This window comes from Macrobrachium rosenbergii, chromosome 49 (genome assembly GCF_040412425.1).
Source record: "Macrobrachium rosenbergii isolate ZJJX-2024 chromosome 49, ASM4041242v1, whole genome shotgun sequence".
Classification (NCBI taxonomy): domain Eukaryota; kingdom Metazoa; phylum Arthropoda; class Malacostraca; order Decapoda; family Palaemonidae; genus Macrobrachium; species Macrobrachium rosenbergii.
The window spans coordinates 36856159-36881933 of NC_089789.1; the positions used below are offsets into that span (position 1 = coordinate 36856159).

The 25775-nt window shown below is 37.3% G+C and overlaps 1 protein-coding gene and 2 long non-coding RNA genes across 3 annotated transcripts in view; 1 reads left to right on the plus strand and 2 right to left on the minus strand.

The window, feature by feature from the left end:
• The first annotated feature begins 207 nt into the window (after window positions 1-207).
• Window positions 208-7925, plus strand: LOC136832436 (uncharacterized). Its single transcript, XR_010851205.1, has 4 exons — window positions 208-365; window positions 4966-5055; window positions 6885-7008; window positions 7610-7925. It is a non-coding gene; the product is annotated as an uncharacterized lncRNA (long non-coding RNA).
• A 689-nt stretch (window positions 7926-8614) lies between these two features.
• LOC136832437 (uncharacterized) lies at window positions 8615-18760 on the minus strand. The gene is made up of 3 exons (XR_010851206.1): window positions 18647-18760; window positions 11914-12058; window positions 8615-9523 (listed from the first exon to the last, which is right to left on the minus strand). It is a non-coding gene; the product is annotated as an uncharacterized lncRNA (long non-coding RNA).
• A 1711-nt stretch (window positions 18761-20471) lies between these two features.
• The window catches only part of LOC136832251 (tetratricopeptide repeat protein 28), a 344711-nt gene continuing 339407 nt past the window's right edge, over window positions 20472-25775 (minus strand). The window contains 3 exon segments of the mRNA XM_067093114.1: window positions 20472-23516; window positions 23519-23680; window positions 25039-25146. Coding sequence (XP_066949215.1) covers window positions 21631-23516; window positions 23519-23680; window positions 25039-25146 — 2156 coding nt within the window. The 3' untranslated portion in view covers window positions 20472-21630.

The following is a 25775-nucleotide window of genomic DNA, read 5'->3' on the forward strand; positions in this document are numbered from 1 at the left end:
GAAAGTAATATTTCATAGTTTTCCCCGATTGGCTTTTATTCATTAAAATATTTTGTATTGGTCTTTACAGGTTAGGCCTATCATTCAAGGCCGACACGGAAGGTTTTGATTGGTTAAGAAGAAGTCATCTATTCTTTTAGACTCCTTGTGCGTGCTTCTCAGTGCTTGGAATGTAAAGTATTTTTCTAGACTCCTTGCGGACGATGGGTGAAAGCTGCTTCAATTTCAGAACGCTCCCAGACGTTGTTGGTTTAAGTTCATCCAAAGTGTGCGGTGTGCTCGACTTACTTGCTGGTGTTCGGTTTTGTTTGGGCTTACTACTGGATTTTACACGAAGTTTAATAGTGTTTTGAAGGTTCATGCAAGTAAGTCTTGGTTGATGTTTTTCACTCGCGTGGTTTTCCTTGGACTGAGAATGTAGTAACTGATCCTAAAGTTTGTTTTGTTGACTTCGAGCAATACTGAAGGTGTTCATGGCGTTCCAGTAGGCCGTTAAGGATGTTGCGAATTAAGAAGTGTTTGTGTTTACGGAAAGTTATATTTTTTTCTTTTAGCATTAGGCTTATAGGTGTGTGTTAAGCGGCCTGGAAATCATGGAGCCATCTTTTCCGTTTTCCTAATCGTTAGATTTCATCAACTTTTTTTACCAATCAATGATCTGCCAAATCACATGGTTGTGGCCACTCCTCAGAGCGACTTTTGTTGAACCTTGTGAAAAACTGACAAAACTCCAAAATTTGGCGATGTTATTATGAAAGTGCTTATCTTCAAGTTAAAATTGCTCTAATGCTGGAAGAGCTGTCCAAATGGTACGTTATTAGTTGTAAGTTGGCCAGATAAGTTATTTCGAAAACGGCTTTAGGATGTGTTGCAGCAGTAAGTTTTTCGGTATTCGATATTGATATTACAAATTTCAAACTATTAAACTATGGATTTCATGTTCGGTAGGCTAGCAGTAGGCTGTTGGGATAACTTGCTAATTAATGCGGCTTTGGCTGTGACCTTGGGATTTTAAATGGATTAGCCTTTATCGCAAGGAACTGTTGGCACAAGGCCTTCTTTCGAGTATGTGTTGGATCACCATTGGCCAAGTAGGACTTAGTCTAGGTTATGCCTAGCATAGCTTAATTTAAGATGCATTTAGCTGACTTTATTTAAAAAAAAAAAGCACCAGACAATGAAGCAATGGGTTTGCATGATCAACTAACGCTGTATAATATATACGTATCTCTACTAACATGCAGGACCCAGTGGAGGCGCCAGGTTGCAAATTCGTGAGATGTATGCCAGTATTGCACCAACCTTTGATTTTTTCTTTGCCCAGATCCCTTAGGCAGCATTTAGGTTAGTTTTACCAGACCAGGGGCTAGGATTAGGATTTGTTTTAGTTGGCTAACCTACAGCTTATTGGAATCCGAACCACATTATAGCGAGAAATGAATTTCTATACCTTTAGTTTCTGTCTCCTGCCTGCCTCTCTTTGTCCCATCATTTCTCTCTCTCTCAACACCAGGGAAGTCTACTGGATGTGTGACTTTTCTGTAGCTGATTTAGCACACCGCCATTGCAGAAGACTGAGCTGAAAAAGAAAGAGATTAACAGCTCCAATTCCAAACTTTGCAAATACCTGATGATGAACACCGAATTGAATGGCACCTCCTGGCACTGATGTGCTTAACCATATGTTATAGTGGGAGATGAGGCCCTGAAGGATTAGATTTATTTTACGTGGCAGACCTTTCAGAATAAGAACCAATTGGTTACGTAGCAACGGGACCCATCAAATGCACCAATATTGTTTTAAGTGGAGAGAAAAACACTTAAAGAATTTCCGAACCAAACAAACATTATAGCGAGAAATGAATTTCTATCACCAGAAATAAATTTCTTTCTCTAACTCTTCATCAGCCGGCCGCGGAACTGCAACCTCAGCTGCCTGAACTCTGGCCCATCGTGTGACAGTCTGAAGTTCAGCTTATGTTTATGCAACCCTTATATCTGATAAATAAAAGGAAAACTGTTTTTAATAATTTACCTACCTTTGGCCAACAAAAGGGCTGGTTAGGGGCTTATATTAGTAAACACCTTTAGTAATTTGGGTGACTGGGAAAACACCAGTGAATGCATAAATGAGATTATTTTCAAGAAAACTTTATGGTTAAGTCATGGCGTCCCGCTTTTTTCAGGGAAAGGTGCCGGTAATCGGTTGCATCTCGGGAAAATGCCGCTGGTTTCACATGAGCAAGATTCTTAGTCTTTATGATAAGACGTCAGAGTTTAGATTTTCAAATACTTCATTTTGTTACACGTTATGGCTTAGGTTTTAATTGATAATGCCAGGCATGCTAGATAATATTTTTTTACAAAAAATATTTGCTGTCAAGCCATTTCACTCTGACGTGAAATTCAGTATAGTTCTCCACCACGTTTACTAGGGCTCCCACTGGTCGCTGGATATGAGTTACGGGCCAGTCATTTGCAATGTTCGTGAATATTAGTTTTGTCAAAATCACATCATAAACTACGAGAACCATATTTCACCATTTTAGAATAGTGTTGTTGAGAACTATCATATTCGCTTCGTTATATCAGACTACACTGCGTTAGTTTGGGGACAAGGGAATAGCAACATATCCAGACCATTAAGAATAAATGCGTGACAATATCTAAATGGAAGTGTCATGACAAAAATTTGTGCGTACTAGGCCTAATTAAATATATGAAAACTTAGTGTATTATATTTAAATAAAATTGTTCTGAAACAAATCGTGCAGGAAAACAGTAAATGGTAATGACAGGAATATCTTTGATTAACGGTAAGTTAGTTCAAATGTTTGCAGTGGTACTATACACGGGTACAAATGAACCTAACCATAGGCACGCCGTCCTAATTGGAATGTATTTAGCGTCGTTCAGATCTTGACCTGTTTTCATCATCCCATATTGTTTTGCGAAGGTATTTTAATCTTATGAAACCGCCAAGTAACCAGTTGGTTCTTAGCCACGTTAAATAAGTCTAATTCTTCGGGCCAGTCCTTGGAGAGCTGTTAATCAGCTCAGTGGTCTGGTTAAACTAAGGTATACTTTTTTCTAGTTCTGTGAACACCTCGTGAAACGCTTGTGTCTATTCGAACATAGTTTATCATTTTTATTTTAAACGAAAGGTTTGCATTTAAAGTTAACAATTTTCTGCCAAGACTCAGTTCCCACTTTGGTTCCAATGGATGTTCGATGTAATAGGGTTATGTGTAAATACACCTTGACTGAATGCTTATATAAATAGTCACCTAGGATGGTTAGAGTGGTTTTTTATGCTCAGATTCCTTTCAAAGGTTACGGTAATTTCAGTGTCATAAGATTTATCACGTAGTGTACTCCACGCGCCGCTACCTTTGAGAGTGAGGCTTTGCAGTGCATATAAATGATTTGTCGTGGAATAGGCCTACAGGTGTCAGATATCACAAGTATACACAAGAGGAGGGTGTCTTGACTTCACTGAGAATTCATTACGTCCCAGCAATTTAGAAGACTCTAATTTAAATCTAATCCACACTTGGTAATGCCCCAACCCGCAGGACCGAATAGAATTTTGCTTGGTAAAGCTGCTGATCTAAAATTAACTTCTCCCTCTCTCTCAGCAATGCATGTTGTACTGGTGTTTGTGCTTCCATGATAGTTATTCCATTGTAACTAGATAATTTATGTAAGATGCCGTAAAGAAGTAGGAAATGTAGGAGTTTGTTACATTGTCAATGGATGTTCATTGTTAGACGTACGTACCAAGTTAAGGATTGGTTACAAAAGAAAAATTCCTGAATCCTGTGAATGTTCATTGTTAATCCGCCAAGGTAAGGATTGGTTGCAAAAGAAAAAATCTTGAATCCTACGATTGTTCATTGTTAGAAGTAGGCACTTAGTTAAGGATTAGTTAAAAAAGGGAAAAATCCTCAATTCCATCTCCTATTGAAATGTACGTGGATTAATAGATGGAAAAATTAGCAAAAAAAAAAAGGCAGAAAAAATTATCTGCTTCATTTTGAACATGGTTTCCCAAATATGCTGCACCATTTGATTTCTTCATACGCTGTAAATGGGCATGTTTAGCATTGTTTTTCGCACTCGCAGTTGTGCATTCTTTCACAAACAACACAAACAAAAAAAATGGCAAATGTTTAGACTTAGATTTAGACTGTAATCTAGCAAATTGTTACGTGGAGTATTATAAATTTGAGGAAACCTGAAAGTAATTTCACAACGCACAGTCCTGCCAACAGGCAAACAGACAGTTGAGCCAAACGCATAACATGCGGTATCAAGCTCTTGAAGTGTATTATGCAGTTTGAGTTGTACAGTTGTACAGTTTTTGAGAGCCTTATTAACAGAATTTTAACGTCAGATTATTCGTAAATGAATACAAATCATCCTCTTTTACATGGATATCTTGGAGACGACTTCATGACCAGCTGTTTAAATTTGTTGACAGCTAGTGCAGAGGGTATTGGGGAAACACACACACATACACACGCGCGCGCACGATTGCAAAACCACGTTTTTAACAGTCTCCACCATTGCTGCTGTTAAAGCCGTTTTCTCAGGTGTTTCTTTGACCGGTGTGTGATTGTGGCTATTTTTTTATCATTTTGTGATTGTGTTTGAGATGGTGCAAATTTCATTGTGCTGTGGCTCAAAGGATTCACTCGAGGAAGTCTTCATAGTTGGGGATGGATTAAAAACCATCCAAAATTAAATGGGATGCCCTCGGTACTGGATTCAAGTGGTAAACATTATGTATTTTTCTGTGTTGCTGGGGTAGTTTTAAATAACACGCTGTGAACTAGGTGGATTTTTAAAATAAAACTTGTGCTTAATTATGGTAAAGTGAAGCCTTTCCATAATAGTAACGTACTGAATATTTGGTTTTAACCTTGTAAATCTAAACTAATCATTTATTTTTTTTTTCAACAGATCCAGCTGATCGACTTGCAGTAGTAACATGGCGGACTCTCACCCTGTGGATATTGCTGTCAGTAAAATTTGGGAAGGCTGCATGAAATTGTAAGTTTTATAGTAATAGTAAATGATATTATACTATGTAAAAAAAATGTATCAGATTGGTTTAAGTACTTTCCCAAGAGTTAGCCAGTAATTACAGATGAAATAAGTGGCCTAAAGAAGCCAACCTTGATATCTCTTTACCACAGTTACCCGAGTGGTTTAAGATATTATCAGAAAACTTTTTCTCTTCAGTTAAAAACAGTTGTACGCTTTTTGTTTATATTATTGAGTGTAGTTGATCACTTTGTTTAAAAACTCAAGTACAGTATCAAAGAGATTACTTTCACGTCAGTCTTTAGGTTTGGTAGTTGTCTGCATTACAGGAAGCTTTGCTATGCAGTGCCTCGGTAACTGAAGTGACTGAATTTTCATCCTGTACATATCTTGGTCTTCAGAAAATTTAGGTCTTTAAAGATTGTATTTTTTTCAGTTAGACAGGTTAGTTTATAAAGACGTTGAATATAGTCACAGGTTAGTTTATAAAGACGTTGAATATAGTTTGTAGACCTGAAATATATTTACATTGCAGTAGTAATAGTCTGCCAGTTGGGCATAATTATTATTATTCATTATTATTCAGTAGATGAAACGTATTCATATGGAACATGCCCACGGGGGCCAATTTCTTGAAATTCAAGCCTCCAAAGAATATGGTGTTCATAAGATGTTTTTAAGTTTCTGTAGTAATCAGTTGCCCCAGAATTTGTATTAGAGGAGCGATTTATGCATACCGATTATTACTATTAGGATTTATTGCAGATGTACATTAACTTTCATAATGATAAGCCTTCATAAAGGAGAAATGTCTTATTTTTTCTTGGATATATGGGTATGCCTGCTGTCTTGTGGCATGATTTGGGTACATAAATGAATGTTGACTGCTTGTATAAGGAAGAGTGGAGGGAGACAGTCAACATAACTAGGAACAGGAACGCTCATGAGGATACTTTACCAAAATTTATGGGCCTTATCCTTTACTCCCTATCGGCCAAAGAGGAAGAAAAAGAAGAGCGTCTTGAATTCTCGTTGACCTTGAAATATTGTAACACTAGTTGCTTAGGTTGTATTTTTTTGTTTACATATTTAAAAGGTCATTATTATTTTGCTAGCAAATTTGTGTTCGTAATAAGTCTCGATGCATAAAGCAAATGTTTACCAGTAGTGCAAGAAGCAAGTGCAGTCAAAAGTTTCTATTGACTATAATTTGTCTTGTGGAAAATAGTTCCTTTTATGCAAATGTTTACCAGTAGTGCAAGAAGCAAGTGCAGTCAAAAGTTTCTATTGACTATAATTTGTCTTGTGGGAAATAGTTCCTAAGCTCATAGCTATACATTGCAAGTAATGAACCCCATTGGCTTGACTAACATTGCTGCCCACAAGACTTGGCTATACTAGTTGGAAAAAACAATAAATTGATCCTACTACTACCGAAGAAACACGAAGAACTGCGTACTTATAAAAGGGGGGGGCAAATGCTGAAGAGACTGTCAGAATTGTTTACTTGTATTTCCTGTGCAAGGAGCTGTAACGTAGGCGTTTGAAGTTGCGATTGAAGTCAAGTTCATTGACCAGTCATTTAAAGAGCGTTTTACTGAGTTAAGAGTGTAGTAAAGAATGTTGAAGTTAAACAGTTGTCTTTGCATTGTCTAGTTTAGACTTTTTGAGTTGAAAATCTTAAGATGTCAGTAAGATGCAGTAAAATCTAAATCCTACTTCGATTTGGAGTTTTAGGTTTGGTGTAATATATTTGAATAGAAGTTGTCGTCATATTTGCTTATGTTTTTCAATATAAAATTCCCTGCCCAAATTGAATTATTACTGTTTTCCAGGTCTCTTCAACCGTTTTGGATGGTCAAGAGGCTAAGTTGCAGTTAGCGAAAATTTACCACCTCACTGAGAAGAATGCCTCTTCATTGAGAAGTCATCCCTTATAATCATGCGGAAAATCAATAGGTAATGTCGTGTGGCTGTAATACTTTATTTTTGTTCATATTCCTGTCAAGTTTTCGTGGTCTCTGTATTGTTTACCTAGATTAAGAGAATGGTAAGGTTAGTGAAAAATTATTGGAAACATTATTGTGTGAGTCTTCTGATTTATTCTCAATTATAATAGTTGGATGTAGACCTAAAGCTTGTCTTTTTCGCATACCCGATTGTTAAGAAATGCTGTCAGATCACCTACTTTGATTTTCATTCCTTGGTTTTAAGAGATTAGCATATTGTACTATTCTAGGTGGTGGGGGGAGGGGGATGTTAACAATTGTGTCCAGGCTTACATATTACGTAATGGTTTTAGCATATTGTACTATTCTAGGTGGTGGGGGGAGGGGGATGTTAACAATTGTGTCCAGGCTTACATATTACGTAATGGTTTTTGTTTTCTGAGTTTGTTCTCCAGTAGTTAAGCCCACTCATATTAAAGCAGTTTTAAGGTTTACACCTCATATAGTTATAAAGTAAAATACTTGGTAGGGGTAAATTAAACCATGATCTACAAAATGTTAATTTTTAATTTTTTTTTTTCCATCGGTTCGTCTGCCTATGTTACAAGAAGAGCATACAACAGTTGCACCATACTCTAGAACAAGGAAAATCAACTGCAGGAGTTCAACCAATCAACTAACTGTCCTCTACTAGTACTGCAGCTTTTACTTTCCTAGTAGGAAAAGGGGGCCTGGCACCTTGGAATTATCGGATAGGTCACCATTCTTGCAACTGCATGCCAGAGGTAGCAGTAGCTATCATCATGTACACCAGCTTTACCGTTAGCAAGAATATCACTACTAGATGAGGGATTTTTACGTCAGTTTGCTGGTAGATGTACTGAGCAGGCAACTTCAAGATGTACGCACGCCGGTTATATTAAAGTCAATGAGGCAAGTATTGTGCTAGATCAGATTTGATACTGATATATACTGCATATATACATCCAAAGGAATGAGGGCGAGAGTTATTCAACTGAAGTTGTAACCTTAATTTGTAGCAAAACAGTTTTAAATTTATACTTCAATTTACAAATCTAAATAATTTATAAATTTACATTGTACTGGTTAATGAAAAGAAGCTTTAAAATAGTTTCCTATTTAAATTTTGTGCAAGTTAAACTTATTTGCGATTTTTCCTTGCAGATTGACTCCATGCCTTATGGGGTGAGGGGTAGCAGCAGCCAGTTGCTGAAAGGTTATTCCTTAGCCTTGAATTTGCTTTATCGTCCCTACGATAAATTCAACATAGAGAGCGCAGGACATAACGGCCGTCTGGATGATATTAACCACGAAGTTTGACAGCTGGCACTGGTTGTATTTTTATATGTTGAAGGTCTCGCCGATAGAGAAGAATGTAGGAAGGTCACATCCGTGTGAAGTCGTTGAGTTAAGACCTTTACGGCAGCTGATGGTTGTGTATATGTTAAACGTGTCTCGCCAATGTGGTTGATGGAGGAAGAGAGAAGGAAGGTCACGTCCACATCATGTTGTTGAATTAACACTTCATGCAGCTGCAATGAAGAATTTGGCGATGAAGGAAGAGAGAGGGAAGGTCACATCCACATTGTGTCGTTGAATTAGCACCTCCATGGTAACTGATGGTTGTTTATATGATGGAGGACGAGAGAAAAGGAAGGTCTCATCCACATCGTAAAACAGCACCTCCATGGCAGCCGGTGGTTATATGTTGAACTTGTCAAGTTATTGAAGAAGAATGCGGTTGCTTGAGTACCATCCTTGGCAGCTGGTGTTGTATGAAGAACGTCTCTCGGCCATGAAGAAGAATGTGGTTGATGAAGGAAGGTCACGCCCACAACTTGTGCTGAATAAGCACCTCCAAGGCAGCTGGTGGTTGTTACATGCTGTACGTGTCTAGCCAGTGATGAAGAATGTGGATGTTGAATTCAGCTGGACAGTATTAGTACTACCGTATGCTGTAGGGGAATTAAAGTACATAACTGCTTATGGAGCTGGTAGATACAGTTCACAAAGCCGCATGGTAGACTGGCGTTGATGTAGGAGGAATATGGCAGCTAACTCCATCTACATACAGGTGTTCTGAATTTGTCCCACTGGTAATGTGACGAGCAGTCGGTGGAGGAAAACTAGCAGCTGGCTGCGTTCACCCAGATGGGGTTTAACTTACTTTCACCGTGGTCATTCGCGGCACGTGGTTGGCAAAAAATGTTTGCACACTCTTTGCCAACCACATACTGCAGCACCTCTGTGAAAAGTTCAAAATCTCTACGTGTATGCAGTCAGTTGCTAGTCTTCTTCCCCACACATCACCACTGGGACAAGTCCTCCTTCAGTGTAGATGCAGTTAGCAGATGACTCCTCCACCAGCCGTCACATGCTGCAAACCATTGTTAGTCCAAGCAGCCAGATGTCGAAGTACTAGTCGTCTTCAGCTGGCAGTGGTTACTTATGTAACTCTCAGAAACCACTGTAAAGCCATTCCTTCATGATCTGCATCGTTGTATCTGAAAAATAAGATTCACATTAATAAATTTTAGTCACCAAATTTTATTTTAAACCCGTTTCAAAGTTGTGTAGTTTGGCTTATGAACTCAGGCAAACTGAAGTTAATCTGGTCAGTTAAACTGAAAAACAGATTAAATCCTCTTGATAAACTTCAAAAAATCTGTTAACGTGTTCATTGAATGAGTAAATTATTCTCACGCCTATCGCAAATAAGGTCAAATTGTTTCTGATGATCGTTACCTCATGCATAACCATATTTGACATAGTCTTCAGTTGGGTATGGAAAGATTTAAACTTCGTATCTTGAATACGAAGTACGAGATGGTACAATCTAGTTGCGGTAATTAAACCGACCAAACCTGTAGCGTAACTTTTCACGAACGTGAAAAGTCCTAAAGGTTACAGTATCTATTTCAACAAATTAATTAATTACTAAAACATAATTGAAATTAGCACGGCATGTAATAGGCTCCATGAAAGTTTAGCAGTTACTGTTGTCAGTATACAGTAAAATTCAAGAAATTTCCCCAGTCTAACATGCCACTTGAAAAGTAATATAAAAATTTTATTCACATCCTTCCTATTTCTTTAGAGGCTATGTACTATCATAATAACTGAAAAATTAATTAGCATTTTTCCTAGATATACACAACTAAAATCTATGAGATCTAACTGAAGATTTGTTTACTCATAAGGATAACATATACCTGCAAATTTATTAATGTTTTGAAAGACAACTGGTTATGACAGATGTATAGCAATCAATGAAAAATACTAAAGTTTTACTTCAGCTATAATGAACTCTTTGCAAAATGACCTAAATTAGTTAACATAAGATCCATTGCCTAGTTGTTTACTGTGAGATTGGTCGGATTAAACCATGGTTTTGGTATTCATATTGCTTCTCTTAGCAAGTGCAGAACATCTACTCAAAGTTACTTTCATTGTGCATATTGGTATTTTTCTCCTGATATATTCAATCCAACTGCAATTATACCTGCATTGATAATGCCTAACTCCACTGCCCCACAATGTAAGCTCTAGTGGGATTAAGGGTGTCAGTGAATTCTCAAAGCCTATGACTAAGCCTTTTCTATATCAAGATTTTCAGTTCATTAACAAAACCAAACCAGCGAATCAAAATCTATATCAAGATTTTCAGTTCATTAACAAAACAAAACCAGCGAATCAAAATAAACAAGGGAATATCTTATACCAAGATGGCTTCTCTAAATATTGTAAAACATAATTCAACGTAAAAAGACCTAATATGCCTGCATTAAGACTGAGTCCATGCATTGCTGCCCTGTTTAGCTTATCACCCAAAATGTTACATGAATGAATCCTCTATATTGCATAGCCATGCAGTCTCCCCATGGGAGGAAATAACTTGAAAATACTAGTCCAATACTCATGCATTGTATAACTACTAAACTTTCAAATTATCAATTATGTTATTTAAATTTGTAAAATTCTGTTTAACTTATGCCGTGTTATGAGAATTTAACACGAAATTTACTTTTTAATACATACACTTAGGGCCTTTTGAACACCACCTTCAACTTTTTAACTATCAATCTCTATCAGTATTAACATTACATAAGGCTTGAGTGAGAGTTTATAGTTACTAATTAAGTCTTAACACATGTTAACACTTTACATTATCCATATAGCAACCAATTTGAACTTTATTTAATATACAAGTTCAGCTAAACTGTTTCAATGAATAGTATGTAGTGAAACACTACCAGTACTCAGTTTCAAAACCAAACTACTGTACTTGCTTTTAAAAGATTAAAATATCTAAAATAAAAGAAAACTAACCCCCCCCCCTTTTATACTGTTTACGAAGTTCAGCAAATACATACCCCAAAATAAATTCTGGTGGATTGGAATTCAATAACACGCGTCGTTTACTTATGGTTTTTAAAGAGTTAAAAGACTGACATTACCGTAACTTGATTAGTGCGAATGTACAATATCTATAGTAGTTTAATCAAGGAGTAGACCTAGGCTAAAAACATTGACTCTTCTACAGCATCAATAACAGTAAAATCGAATGTGGATGTTCATTACGGATTGAAAATTCCTAAAACTGGTTTACTCAATGCTGGTCAGTCACCTTCAGCTCCCATGTGGTGTACGCAAAATCAATAATATCCACTAATCCACTAAAATTCGACCAAAGACAATATACCTGTATAATGCCTTAGATTACGTGCCTATTTCAATTACAGACAGGATGAGAGGCAAAATATAGAGATCTGTACTCAAGAACTGCTAGACCATATTAAAGGGTTGTTAACAGATCTCTCAATGAACTCACTGTACTGTGTAAAAAATTACTGTCAGGTTTCATATTTTAGTAAACTTCAAAGTATTACAGTACCTGATTAAGTTCACGAAGTCTTGCTTCTCAAAATAGTAAGAAAAGAGCGGTCTTATGTTTCCCAATTAGGTCTCTTGTCTTCTGTCACGGTGACTCTTGACATCAGATGTGAACCCCGTTGCAGCAACGACCAGCTGTATTCAACCTGCAAACAGAAATACTACCGTCATTTATGACTACAAATTTTAAAAATGAAAGTACTGGAAGCCTAATTCAACCTAATTGCAGTGGCATGTAAAGTTAGTCACACCAGCATACGCAACGATGACAATGAATATTTGTACCTAAACTTGCAAATATGGAATAAATGTTAAAATTAAGTTGTGCAAAAGTTTGTGCATCAGGATAAGATTTTAAGTTTAATTTAGTAAAGTTACGTAAATTATGGATTTATGTAACGGAATATCAAGTTATTCATTCTAACCCAAGGATACCTATGATAACACTATCAGGCTTAAGGTCAGTTCCTCGACGCTAGCATAATTATGATTATGGCAATTAAACTATCTGATGATGTAGCAATTTTCCAAACTATCGAATTTCTTAACAGTAATTTTCCTAGGTCAGCATATCTGATATGTGAGCCGTCTGCAGATACCGTATAAAACTGTGCAATTTCTAATTTGTGTACAATTAGTTGCCAAAACCATTTATCTTAAATTTCACCTGAGCTCTCTATTCGTACCAATAAAAAAAAATTTCTCGACTGTTCCGAAGTCAACATTTTTCACACAAACTTGTCTTTCAGTCTTTCATCTGAACCTGGTTAAAGCTTCGGACCAAAACGTTTATGATGTAATTTTCCCATATTATGTTCATTAATTTTCCCCATATCCTATTCACTAACGGATTTAGATCATATGAACCAAAATGCTTGGGAGGGGGGCTTGGGGTTGCAAATTACCATCCAAGAGCAAAGTTCAATAGTGATCGGCTATCAGTTAGTTGTGTTCTTCGCTTAGAGATAGCCACAGTGGAAACTTGCGCTTTCGAATCACTTTGCAAAATTATTCGCAAGTTTACAACAAGATTTTCGATAAAATGCCAATATTCTGACTTCGCAACTAATCTCTCTAGGGAGTAAATTACACTTGCACAAATAACGATGATTTCAAAAATACAAAATTCAAATATTAAGTCTGGTTCATATTAAGTCTTTGTTTCATGAAACTAAGTAAAAATCTACATGCGACATTGGTAACAACTACAGTTGCACTCGTATAAACTGCCGAAACAAATTGAATTCTCTCTCTCTCTCTCTCTCTCTCTCTCTCTCTCTCTCTCTCTCTCTCTCTCTCTCAAGTTACCCTTAATAACTAACATTGTCACTTCTGTCTGTAATCAAAGCTGCTGTCGGGAAACTTCAAAAGTTTCGAACGAGGACGGGGAGGCACCACTAGTAAGCTGATGCCATTCATCCAGACGAATCTGACTATCTGACTATCTGCTGGTTCTCATCCACACACGCAAATTTACATTTTGCAGAATACACAATTGCTTCGTATGTTTTGGGGTAGAGGTAGAGCATGGTTGTTGTTAGGTAAAGCGTGAAGCCTATCAAAAGCTTCCCTGGCTTCCCGCCATGACAGTTTCTTCACAAGTTCGGGTTTACCGTCATCGCCTTTGAGTCAGACTCAGAGCTCGTTTGCTGTCCACTGAAAGTGAAACAGGGCAATATTTGTCAGGCTTCAAACCGCTGAACTAATTCTGTTCTGGACATCCGCAGCCTACCCCCATGAACATCCACCACCTAGCATCTTTGAAAACTGCATTTTCGATGTCAAAAGTATAAATTTGATTTCGCTCTTGAAAACTAACTTGACATTCTTAGAACGAAAGAAGGCAGATGAAAATTAGCGCTTTACCGGATAGAATGAGAAACGCCAGTGGCAAGTAAATATTCATAATAGCATATCGGACGTTCATTTTTACCATGCAGCGATTAGCCACTTTTGCAAAATTTGGTATAATAAGTAAAAAGCCACAATAATGTATATGAGCGACTGTATTTCTACAAAATACAAAAATATGTTTAAAAAAAAAAGGGGGGGGAGTTTTCGACCGTTTGCACAAAGGTCGAAATCTCCCTTTTTTTCAACCTCTTTTGTATTTTGGAAAAATACAGTCGTTCATATACATTTTTGCGGCTTTTTACTTATTATTTCCGGTCACAGTATAGTGATGCGCCTTAGATAACGTTCGGTATATACAGGCCAGTTACAGTTGCGCAGAGAAAAGAATGCCAATCAGTTATTCACGTCAATACTAACATTCAGATGAGCTGTAATTCTGCTTACAACACATGTCAACCCTTCCTGGTGCCCAAAAATATCCAGTAAATATTAAAAATATTCTGAAATATCCATGACAACAAAATGGACTTGGGCGTGACTATTCAACACCGTGTGCTGAATTTGCATCGCAACAACTGGCAACTCAAAACGTGGCGTGTTCGTGCGGTCAAATAAATTGCTTGCAAGAATTTCTCATTTATCCATACAACCTTGTACGTTCATTTCAGCTTTGTAAGTTGCACAAATTTACGGACATTCTACGTAGGGTAACTATAAGGCGCCAAGTGTGATTCGTTATTTAATTACTGCTGTTACATGGCCAAATGTGATTCGTTATTTAATTACTGCTATTACATGCCCAAATATGATTCGTTATTTTAATTACTGCTATTACGTGTTCAATATTCACTTGCAACTTAACAGTATTATTAGAGTCATCCAACCCTATTTTTTGCAATTACACAAACTTTGTTACAAACAAATTAAAATCTTCAGATATTTCCAGCTTCCGACTAACTTACAAAGTGTAGACCTAATAAATATTCCCACCCTTCTATAAGAGAGACTTTTTGACCACATACAATTATTCTAATATTCCACAGAGACGAAGGCTGATGTCCATAGGCCGGGATAGAGCAGCTCATTCAAATTTAGGGGTATTTTTAAGAAAAATTTTCTTTGGGGGAAACAAAGATCAAAGTGTTAGGAAGTTCAACTACTGTAATGCTTTTGCAACTCTAGCTACGGTCTTCATCGATTATTCCAAAAGATTTTCAAAAATTACGCTCTAGCGACTTTTAAAAACAAACTTTACACAAAAATATCCGTGAAATTTGAATTATCAATGGTAATTTCATTATTCTATAAATTCGTTACCGTTATGACACAGTACTTCGTAAAACCTATTTGCACTTCGTAACTAAATTACCGGATTCATATCCTATCGCCAAAACGTGCAGCACTGCAAGATAATTCGCTAACGGTTACAAGCCTGAGAATAATGTCAGGGTTTGCTACCTATGTTTTCAATCAGTGTACCATAAATCCAAAGGTACAAGTATATATAACAATTTTACAGAAATTCGGCGAAAGCTTAAGTCACTCCGTTCGCAAACTTGGATATTGTGGCACGAGTGATTAGTGGCCAGTTGTTGCAAGAAATAACTACTGTGCATTGGTTTGCCTTGTTTTAATTACCTACAACATCCCAGCCACTTACAATGGAATTTAATGTCAATGACACCAGCTATGCAAGCTTTCCATTTACACGTAAAAAAATCATTATCTTTATTCAGTACGGTGATAATGGCACTGAACGTTACGTCAATAAAAAAAAAAAGTCATCTGAACCAAAGAGAATGTTTGTTCAGTTTCAACTTTTCCTTATATTTGGCAACGCAAGAATGTATTACACCCACAAGACAGAGTTTCGAGAACGCTAAGTGATGATAAGTTTCCAACATTTCCCCTAACCTAAGTTAAATAATCTCGCAAGTTCCTTTTTAAATGGAGATTTGTTGGGCCATCCGGCTACAAAATCGAATTGAGACTATGACTACGGTAAATGTCTAAAATATGGTAAAAGTTTTGAACAGGTTCTGTTCCACTAGTATTTGTTAAAATACAAATCTTTCCTACAATTTTAAAACAATGCGGCAGATATCACCGGTAATGTCATCATGTTCATGCTGCTCCATTAGATATTATCGTGAATACCACAATATGTTATAATTGCAGAAAAAATGCGCATAAATTCGCTACCGAATCAGGAAGCATTTTTTATACTGTACTCCTTCCTTCATTACGAATTCAAAATGCATTCATTAGTCTGGAGCCCACATCTCTGCTGTTCAGTTATACCATTTAAACCAAACTTGCTAAGGGACTGAAATCTGTCCAGCATTGAACAAAAACGGTAGTAGTAGTACCACAGCAAACACTTCGCTAATATTTGAAATTTACATTTTCTAGCACCTAACCCTCCGGTAATCACGGTACTCAAGTGACGTGAAAACAGCCTATATCAATTTCAATCCTTAAGTTTACTCACTCGTGTTTCATGACACCTACCTATATCAAATTCAGTCCTACAATTAACTCTCAAATGCGTCGCGAGACCTACCCGTATAAAATTCATCACTAAAGCTTACTCACCCGTGTCATGAGACCTACCTATATCAAATTCATCCCTCAAGTTAACTCACCCATGCGTCATGGGACCTGCCTATATCAAATTCATCCATCAGGTTTACTCACCCATGTGTCATGAGACCCGCCTTTATCAAATTCGTCCCTAAAGGTTTACTCACCCATTTCATCAGACCTGCCTATATCAAATTCATCCCTCAGGTTTACTCACCCATGTGTCATGAGACCTGACTTATATCACCCAGTCCCTCAGGTTTACTCAACACCATGAGACTTGTCAATTCAACCCTAGAGAACTTGTCACGAGACCTACATATATCAAATTCAACCTGGAGTTAACTTACAAATGTGTCATGAAACCTGCCTGCATTTCAAATTCATCCCTAAAGTTTACTCACCCATTTGTCATGAGACCTACCTATATCAAATTCCGTCCATGAGTTAACTCTCACGTCATGAGATTCTGTTGACTAATTCTTAACACCCATGTGTCATGAGACCTACCTGTATCAAATTCAATCCAAGAGTTAACTCATATATGTCATGAGACTTGCCTTTATCTAATTCAACCCTGAAGTTTACTCGCCCATGTATCATGAAACCTGCCTATTTCAAATTCACCCCTAAAGTTCACTCACCAATATTTCATGAGACCTGCCTATATCAAAATCATCCCTCAAGTTGACTCACCCATGTGACATGAGACCTGCCTTTATCAAATTCAACCCTTGAGTTAACGCAGCCTTGTCATGAGACCTGCCTATATCAAATTCATCACTAACGTCCACTCACCCATGTGTCATGAGACCTGTTTATATCAAATTCATCCCTCAAGTTTACTCACCCATGTGTCACGAGACCTGTCTTTATCAAATTCAACCCTTGAGTTAACTCACCCTTGTCATGAGGCCTGCTTCTATCAAGAGTTCACTCACCCCTGAGTTAACATGCCTTACACCCTTCCTCAAGATGAGGCCTGCTTATATCAAATTCATCCTTAAGCTTACTCCACCCATGTGTCACGAGACATCCATCAAATTCAACTCCTAGAGGCCTGCCTATAATAAATTCATCCAAAGTGTCACCTAGACATGTGTCATGAGACATGCCTATATCAAATTCAATCCTAAAATTAATTCATCCATGTGTCATGAGACTTTATCTAATTCCACCCTACAGTTAACGTAATTCATGTAATGTTGTAAGGTGTCAAAATACTGTTAAAAACCCAATATTATTGTTCAGAGTTCGTTGAAAAACAGTAATTTATCCACATGAAAAGTAAATGAAAACTAGATACATAAGGGTGTAGAAAAACTTAGGAGTTTTGTTCCGACTCTATCGATTTGAATGCCTTATTTTTTTTTTTTTACTTGTTTTTAACTTACTATATTACTAACTCACTTGCTTTTCTTTTGTACCGTGAATGCAGTATGCTAACTTTGTTAGCATTCATTACCAGTCACAATGAGTTTTATTATAGATTTATTTGTCACTAGCTGGGGTGCAACTTAACGCGGAAGTGTTACGGCCCCTGTAGCTTACACCGTTCTGCAGAGGCCGTAGTACAGATATCTAGATCAACGGCACCCCTCGGACTTTCTCTCACTCAACCATCCTCCACTCAGTGTTTGTCTGGAACGTCAGCATTGCCAGAAATGTGGATAACGGCCTCTCCCTCCTAGTTATTTGAAACCTTAATGCCGTATTTGAACTGTTTTTATCTAGCTCGTACATTGTAATAAAATCTTCATTATACATTTCCAGTTTTTCTCCTTATGAAAATTTTACATAATTATACTGTACTCGTAAGGGCGCCGAAGTTCAGCCTGACCGGGCGCCAGCAACACTGCACGAGACCTGCCTTTATCAAATTCCTCCCTAGAGTTAACTCATCCATGTGTCGAGACCCGCCTGTATCAAATTCAACCCTAGGGTTAACTCACACATGAGTCATGAAACCTGCTTTTATCAAATTCAACCGAGTTCATTCACACGGGTCATGAGACTGCTTTTATCAAATTCAACCTTAGAGTTTAGTTACCCATGTGTCATGAGACAAGCCTTTATCAAATTCAATCCTAGAGCAAACTCAACCATTTGTCTTGAGACCTGCCCTATTATCAAATTCTGTCCTGAAGTGAACTGACCAAAATTTCAAGACCTATCTATTCATGTATGACAGTTTGTATCACTTATTAATAGTCGCCTCGATCCAAAATGGAGACAGAATCCTAATTCAGTACTTTTCACTTCAAAATAGGGAAAGGCTCCACCATTAATTCATTTACCTTAAATACACGACGCCTCCAAGACACGACTTCACCATCCAACGGCTTCCCAACAAATGGCCGGCAAATTTTCAAGACGCTTTTGAGTTCCTTCCTGAGTCCCCTGAAAACAACATCCAGCCAATCACCACCCTCCATGACACGTCTTTTCAAAGCAAGCAAATGTGGGAACCTGATTGGTTGAGAGACTAAGGAGTATGTATGAGGTCACACTGTGCCTTCAGAGTGACATCTGCTGGTGGGAATCATCATGAACAGAAATGAACGCTCTGAACAGTTGGAATTAAAGAATTCGTGTATCAAGCAAACGCCAAATTCATTGTTATTTTCATGATAAAAATAAATAATTTTGTTGTTAATCAGAAATATTGCCCACGTTTTTCATCACATGGAAAGAATACGTACGTGCAAGTACGTATTTAAAATTGTGTCAGAAAAACCAGTAAAGTTATAGTTTACTGGCCATGTATATAATGATGTCTTACCACATCATTTTTCTTAAAGATTCCTATAGATTTCAACGGATAAAAAAAAAAAACAATGGATGGAGTGTTTGGAGTTGGTGGATGGAGTTTGTGCAGTATTATCTCATGCACGACCGTCACAGATGCTTATGTTTTTATATTGACTGATAAATTTGATATTAAGATTGGCGTTACAGCTTCCACGGTCACGGTAGATTTTTCCCTTGAGTTTTTTCTCCCATCTTTTGCAGCCATCTGAATTCGCTAGCTTTTTAGTCTCGAATTCCCATAGCCATTATTTTTCCTCCTATTGATTAATACCGGTATTTCTATAACACCTGTTCATTCAGGATGCTTTTCCTTTTCTCGTATCAACTTGATCTTAGACTGACCTAAAATAGGAAGCATGCTGTATTTGCAAAAATACAAAACTGAGAAAAATGGTAGATACTGCAGTTTTCCCTTGCCTTACTACTGATTTTACAGATACTACAAATGGGGACCCCCTAAATAAATCATTGAAGAATCATTCTGAAAGTGCAGTAACTTGTGTATTAGTGTTTCACGAGCCCAGTAGGTGGCATATCTCAATTTCTAAAGTTTTGCAGACACCGCAGTTTTCCATTTTTGGCCAGTAAGCTACTAACAATGGTCCTCCTCAGTTAGTTCAAAAACTTCACTACACTTACACAACATGAGGTCACACTTGGCAATGCATATTTATACTAGCAATCCATATTTAAATCTTTCAGTGGACTATTTACCCCATTTTAACTTAGCTACTGAAGAATGAACGCCCCTTCCTTGTAAGGGTTAAAGTCAAATAAGATTTATTTCACTTCTATGAACTTTGTAAGTTCAAACTGGGTGAAAATAAGCAGAATCACTCGGGTCTCATTTCACATTCTATTTCATCTCATTCGTTCTTTCTGTTTTTATCTTAAAATGTTAATTTTACGTAAGCATAATAATAATAATAATACGATAAGTGAATGTAAAAGAGGGTATGTGTACTGCCAGAAATGCTTTGATGAGTCAAAAACATCTTACTTTATGCGAAAACAAGTTTAAATATTAACGAAATACATGAGAAGTAACATATGGTGCCTTAATAAACTGTAATTTGGAAGTACACAATATTTTACCTCGATGGTGATAATCAGGCCACAGGTTCTCTGGAACCTTTTCATATCATTTTGTTGCCCATACAGAATTTTAAAGTTTCATTCAAATTTATGTGTCCTGAGGGATGATACTCTTCATTAATGTCTAATATATGTGTTGCAAAAAAAAACATACTACTAACATCAACGGTTCAAAATAAATTCTTCAAGTTGGATAATGATAAGCAAAAGATTAAGAAAAACTCTATATATAATACAATTGATATATTACAATACTCATATAATATATATCACAATATACAGAAAAACACAACCAGTGTTTACAGTTTGTGGCACAAATTGACAAAACGTAACGTATTTGTGGACTAAGAGAATTTACAGTCGTTCCAACACAAGAAACGACTCAACTTGGACAAGAGATGAAAACATGCCACAGTGTTGGTCACAAAGCTACTCTTTTGTACTGGTGATTTGGACAGTACAGTGTAGTCAGTCTTTCCATAAAGCACACAAGCCACAATGATATACACGTGTTGCTTATATTTATCACAGGCAGCAGTGGCATCATAACACACTCATACACATATTATACATTTATACAGTAAACTGGGAACTCAAAAACATAATAAAATGAAAAAAATGACTATGTTACTTTTACACTATGAATCACTATAGTGACTTATTCTGCAACTGAAAACATACGATGGGTTTGTAGTCCTGCCCACGTCCATTAATACCATAAATGTACAAAGGAGCACTTGAAAAACTGTCCAAGTATTTGTCAGTGATATTCATTAATGCTAATACTTATATAAGGGTCGTGTGATATCACATTCATAAGCTTTCACAACAATGTTTTGTAATTCAGCTTCGAAACACATTCCGTTATGAAGAACAACTTCTATTCAATTTTTATTTTATAAAAAGTTAGGAAATCTAAACTACTGCACAGAACCGTATTCAAAACAATAAATATTGCAATTTTGATCACCTTTAGGTAGTACTATACAATCAAACATTTTATACTCAATGAAAATCCCGAGGAAGGATCAGTACAGTATTCACTACACAAGTTTGCAATTTTTTAATCTTTGAACTGTTTAGGGGGGAAATGTCTATAGAGGGACGGGTTGTGTAAGGCTTTGGCACCGATTGATGTCCCTGGGACACTTTCCCAGCACATGATATGGCATCACTCACTTGGCAAAATATAAAACTTGTTCATATGCCCATCATATGTCTTATAAAGTACGTCAACTCATTAAATACACATTATGTACATGGATACAACACTGACACTAACCAATAACAACTATAATACACATTCTAAAGTACAGCACATCAGTTTCTGTGGCGTTGATTTATATATATATACTGTATAATTAGATGGCAAATGCTAGCAGCTGGATGACTGCTGAGTATGATGCGAAAACTGTTTATGGCTCTTCGTTTTACTCCAAGCCGTTGGATGCTTTCCAGGTCTTTTGCAAGTTTTTGTTTTTGCTTCTGATGCTTCATCAGACTGATCGTTTTCTGAGGGCTCTGTTGTACCTAGCAACTGCTCCATGTACTCTGCTATTTCTGACGAGCCAATCCGTGCACCTACAGAGCCAACAGCCATAGGTTCGTCATTTTCATATGCTGGATTAAAGGCTGCATAAGTGTGCAGCTCAGCAACAGTGTGCAAAAGTGGCTCGTCTGAACGTGCAGCCATGCCAGACATTGTGGATGATGACACAGTTCCCATAGTATCTTGCTCTCTTTCAGCACTCCCTACCCCTCCTTTCAAGTCATAATAACTTCTCCCTTGTGAAGACGACGGGCCAGCATTGGTCAGATCTCCTGGTTTATTAGTTCCATTTGTTCGTGATGGAGAATAACCAGAATAATGAGAGTCTGTCATAGATCGACCATCTCCTTCGTCCCTCCTACTCAGTTCAGATACCACTCCTGACTGAGGAAGACCAGCAGAGGTGTCTAAACTAACTCCCATATTCTGGACCTGGGGGTGGGCAGAGACCCAGGGTTTAGGACCAAAACGCTTAGGAGGTATAGGTGGTGGCTTAGGCTTGAAGTCAGGTTTAGGGGGTAGAGCCAATTGGTTATCATCAGCAAGGGAAAGTTTGTCGAAGTTCCCAAAGCTGTCTTCAGAGGCTGACTTACTTTCAGCATCGCCATGGTCAGAAGCAACAATTGGCTGTGCAGCAGACATAAGAAGTTTAGACAGCGGTGGTGCCAGACCTAGGCCTAAGTTTCTTTCATGATAGACATCACTGATTGGCATTTCCCTATTCAGACGGGACATCTGTGTTGCAATTATATGATCCTGTATGCTTTTGTGTCCCATGTGACCCATTTTTAGGGACATTTCATCGCCAGATCGATAATTATACAGCGAATCATTTTCATGAATAGTTGCAGCATGATTAGTTCGTGGACGTAGTAATCTTCCAATTGAGGAGTCAAGCTGTACTTCTGGCATCTTGCGAGCTTGAACCACAACCTGCCTATTTTCATTTGCTTCCGAAGTTGCTGGGGATGTCACATTATTACTGGCACCGGAGGTTTGACCTTCAGCAGCCTCAGCTGCTAATTCTCTTTCACTACTTCTATCCCTTCGTCCCCGTGGCCCACTGAGAGTTGGGCGTCCTACCTCAGTACGAACACTCAGCCTATCTAAGGTGTCCATAGTCGCACTCTTACTAAGTTTCAGTGTAGCCGCACTCCCAACTGTCGTGTATACACTTCTAACAGTACCTGTCCTCCTTGGTCCGAAGTCTGAATCTGAACTCTGTGATTCAAATCCGGAAGAGGCTTGTGAATTGCTTTTGTTAAGAGAGACATACTGGGGACGCATGAAACCGGCACTAACATCACTAACTCGACTGTGAGAGGAAATAGGTGCCTTTGGAGCAACAATTGGCTTTGCAAGAGGCTGACGCCGCACTGTAGCTTGGCCACTCTCCCAGTCAGTCATGCTGCTGGTGCTGCTAGAACTGTCTGGGCGTTTGCCTCCTCCATCACTTGCTGGTGATGCAGACGTATACATGGATCGAATTTTGTTTTGATGTGCAAGAGTGACAGAAAGGCGAGGTGATGGCTGTGGAGATCCAGTGTCACTTGGAGGCTCATGAGGAGAGCGAAATGCTCTCGAATACTTGGCAACGGGATCAACAGGGGATGGTGTAAAGGCAGCATCACTCTCCCTTCCCTTCTGTTCGCTCGTGGAAGCTCGAGCACCATCTGGTTCTCCCCTATTTCTCACATAACTGGAAAAAGCCCACGACCCAAGAGAAGGGGGGCTGTGCGATGTGGTAGGAGTGGCTGGGAAGGTGGTGGTGGTGGAGGGGGAGCAGCCACTGATTCGTCTTCGTCATCTGTGCTGACTAATGACTCCAAACTACTGCTAGAGTCAACACTAAGACTCTTTGGGGCTTCCTGTGTGTCTGTTAAAAAACAAAGTATTTGTGAGAATGAAGTTCGAAATAAATGAAGTACCCTAATGTATTCAGAAAATTATATTTCTGTCATATTTTATACCTTTACTTCAAGGAAATGTTTGAAAGAATAAAACAAACAATTAAGTTCATGGTAAAAAGCATTCGTGTAGTATGGCTATAAAAAATATATGACCCAATTTCTTAGCAATATATTTTGACTGACCAAATGATTTAGTGTCAGGTAAATGGATTCTGATTATTCCCTGTTTCACTATAAGCCTGACATTTTACTAGTTTCCAGAAAGCCTACAACAGAATAAAGTTAACAGAAGCAGAACTGCCAATAAAAAGTATTCACAAATTACTGATGCTTTCCCCATGAGCTATATTATTTCATTGAGTACTATAAATCTCTTATATGAATACTATTTATTATGTCTTAGGAACAGGAATAAACATATTTTAGTGACTTTGTGCTACTTCAAAGAGTTTATACCCTTACTTGAAAACTTAACTTCGATTAACATAATAATGAAAACAACAAACTTACAAAAAGAAATGAAAGAGAAAACACACTGAAACGAAAGAAGACTGTGATATTCAATCTCTTTAATATTTATCAGTTGTAATATTAATCATAACCTTGAAACATGAAGGAAGACTTTTGGAACTACAGATATGGGGAAAATGAACACAAACATCTTAAAAAACTCATACAAGATAATTTTAAATAAAGTAGAAAAGACAAATACTAATGGCGAAAAATTATAATTTTAATAATAACAATATTTCAACTGCGCCACTGAATTATATTTCTAGCATCATAGTAACTGCAAGAATGAAGGCTGAAAAATGGGGCAAGACAGAGTTAAACAAAACTGGACAAATAGGGAGGCAGAGATTAAAGAGAACAATTGAAAATTATACTGATGAAAAATAACGCATCTGAGGCCCAAACGAAGGAAACAATGAACCTTCAGTATTGTGTGTATAATGTTCTGAGCAAGACAGTTTATCGTAGATGGTGGCACCAAAAGGAAGAAAAAACAATGGCACAAACACAGTTTTTAATGAAAGTCTTCCTTCTTTCAATGTAATGTGCAAATAAAAACATTAAGCAGCAAGGGTACTTACACATATAAAACCCAAAATACAGGTACATTGAATGCTTCTTCACTATTATACATGATTATTAATGTAAAAATAGTTCAGGAATGCTACCTGGCAAGTTAGACTAACCTAATCAAGATTTAGTTATAAATGATTTGTTTAACCAGACCTCTGAACTTTTTTTAGGGAGATTTATTACATAAGGATTACTGTACTAAATTGGGCAACTATAAACATTCCAAATGACCACTTACCAAAAAGGGCAAGTAACGCTTGATGAGCAAACTGGATATTGCGTTTATTGGCTTGCTTTCCTGTACGTAATGTTACTTCATCCCGACCGACTTCCATCAAATCAAATCCTGGGAGGAAAAAACATTATATTACACACATAAATACTGTCCTGTTTTTACTGATACTATTACCTCTAATTAGATTAAATCAACTGCAACCAGATTTTCACATACATGGCTAGTCCATTATTACGAATCTGACCACGTACAGTATTGTAATTTAATGATTAATCAAACATACTGTAGTTATTCAAACAAGAATCTTTAAGAATCTACTCAAGTAGTCTGAATCAAATACCTGTGATAAAATTTACACATGAATGATATGTAACTATAATGCTTTTGTTGATACGATCAACACACTACAGTATATTTAGGAATTACTAACCAACCTTTGGAACATGACAGGTCTAGTTTGGTTGGCCAGCATATGTAACGTCTTACAATTAGTAAGTAATGGCAACTGGGTATTTTGGTTGACTAAAGAATTTAGTGAATATAGTACAGTATCTCTATTTTGTTTTACTGATGTGAGGACCACAGTCAAGCTCTGACAATGCAATTTTCTCTATTTTGGCTTTACTAAATAAACCATTCCAGTGGATATTGCGCATTCTCATGGTTAGGAAAGTTACTATAAAATAACCAAAACATGGCAGAAAGCTATATTTCTTAAGACTTCTTGTACTGTATTTCCT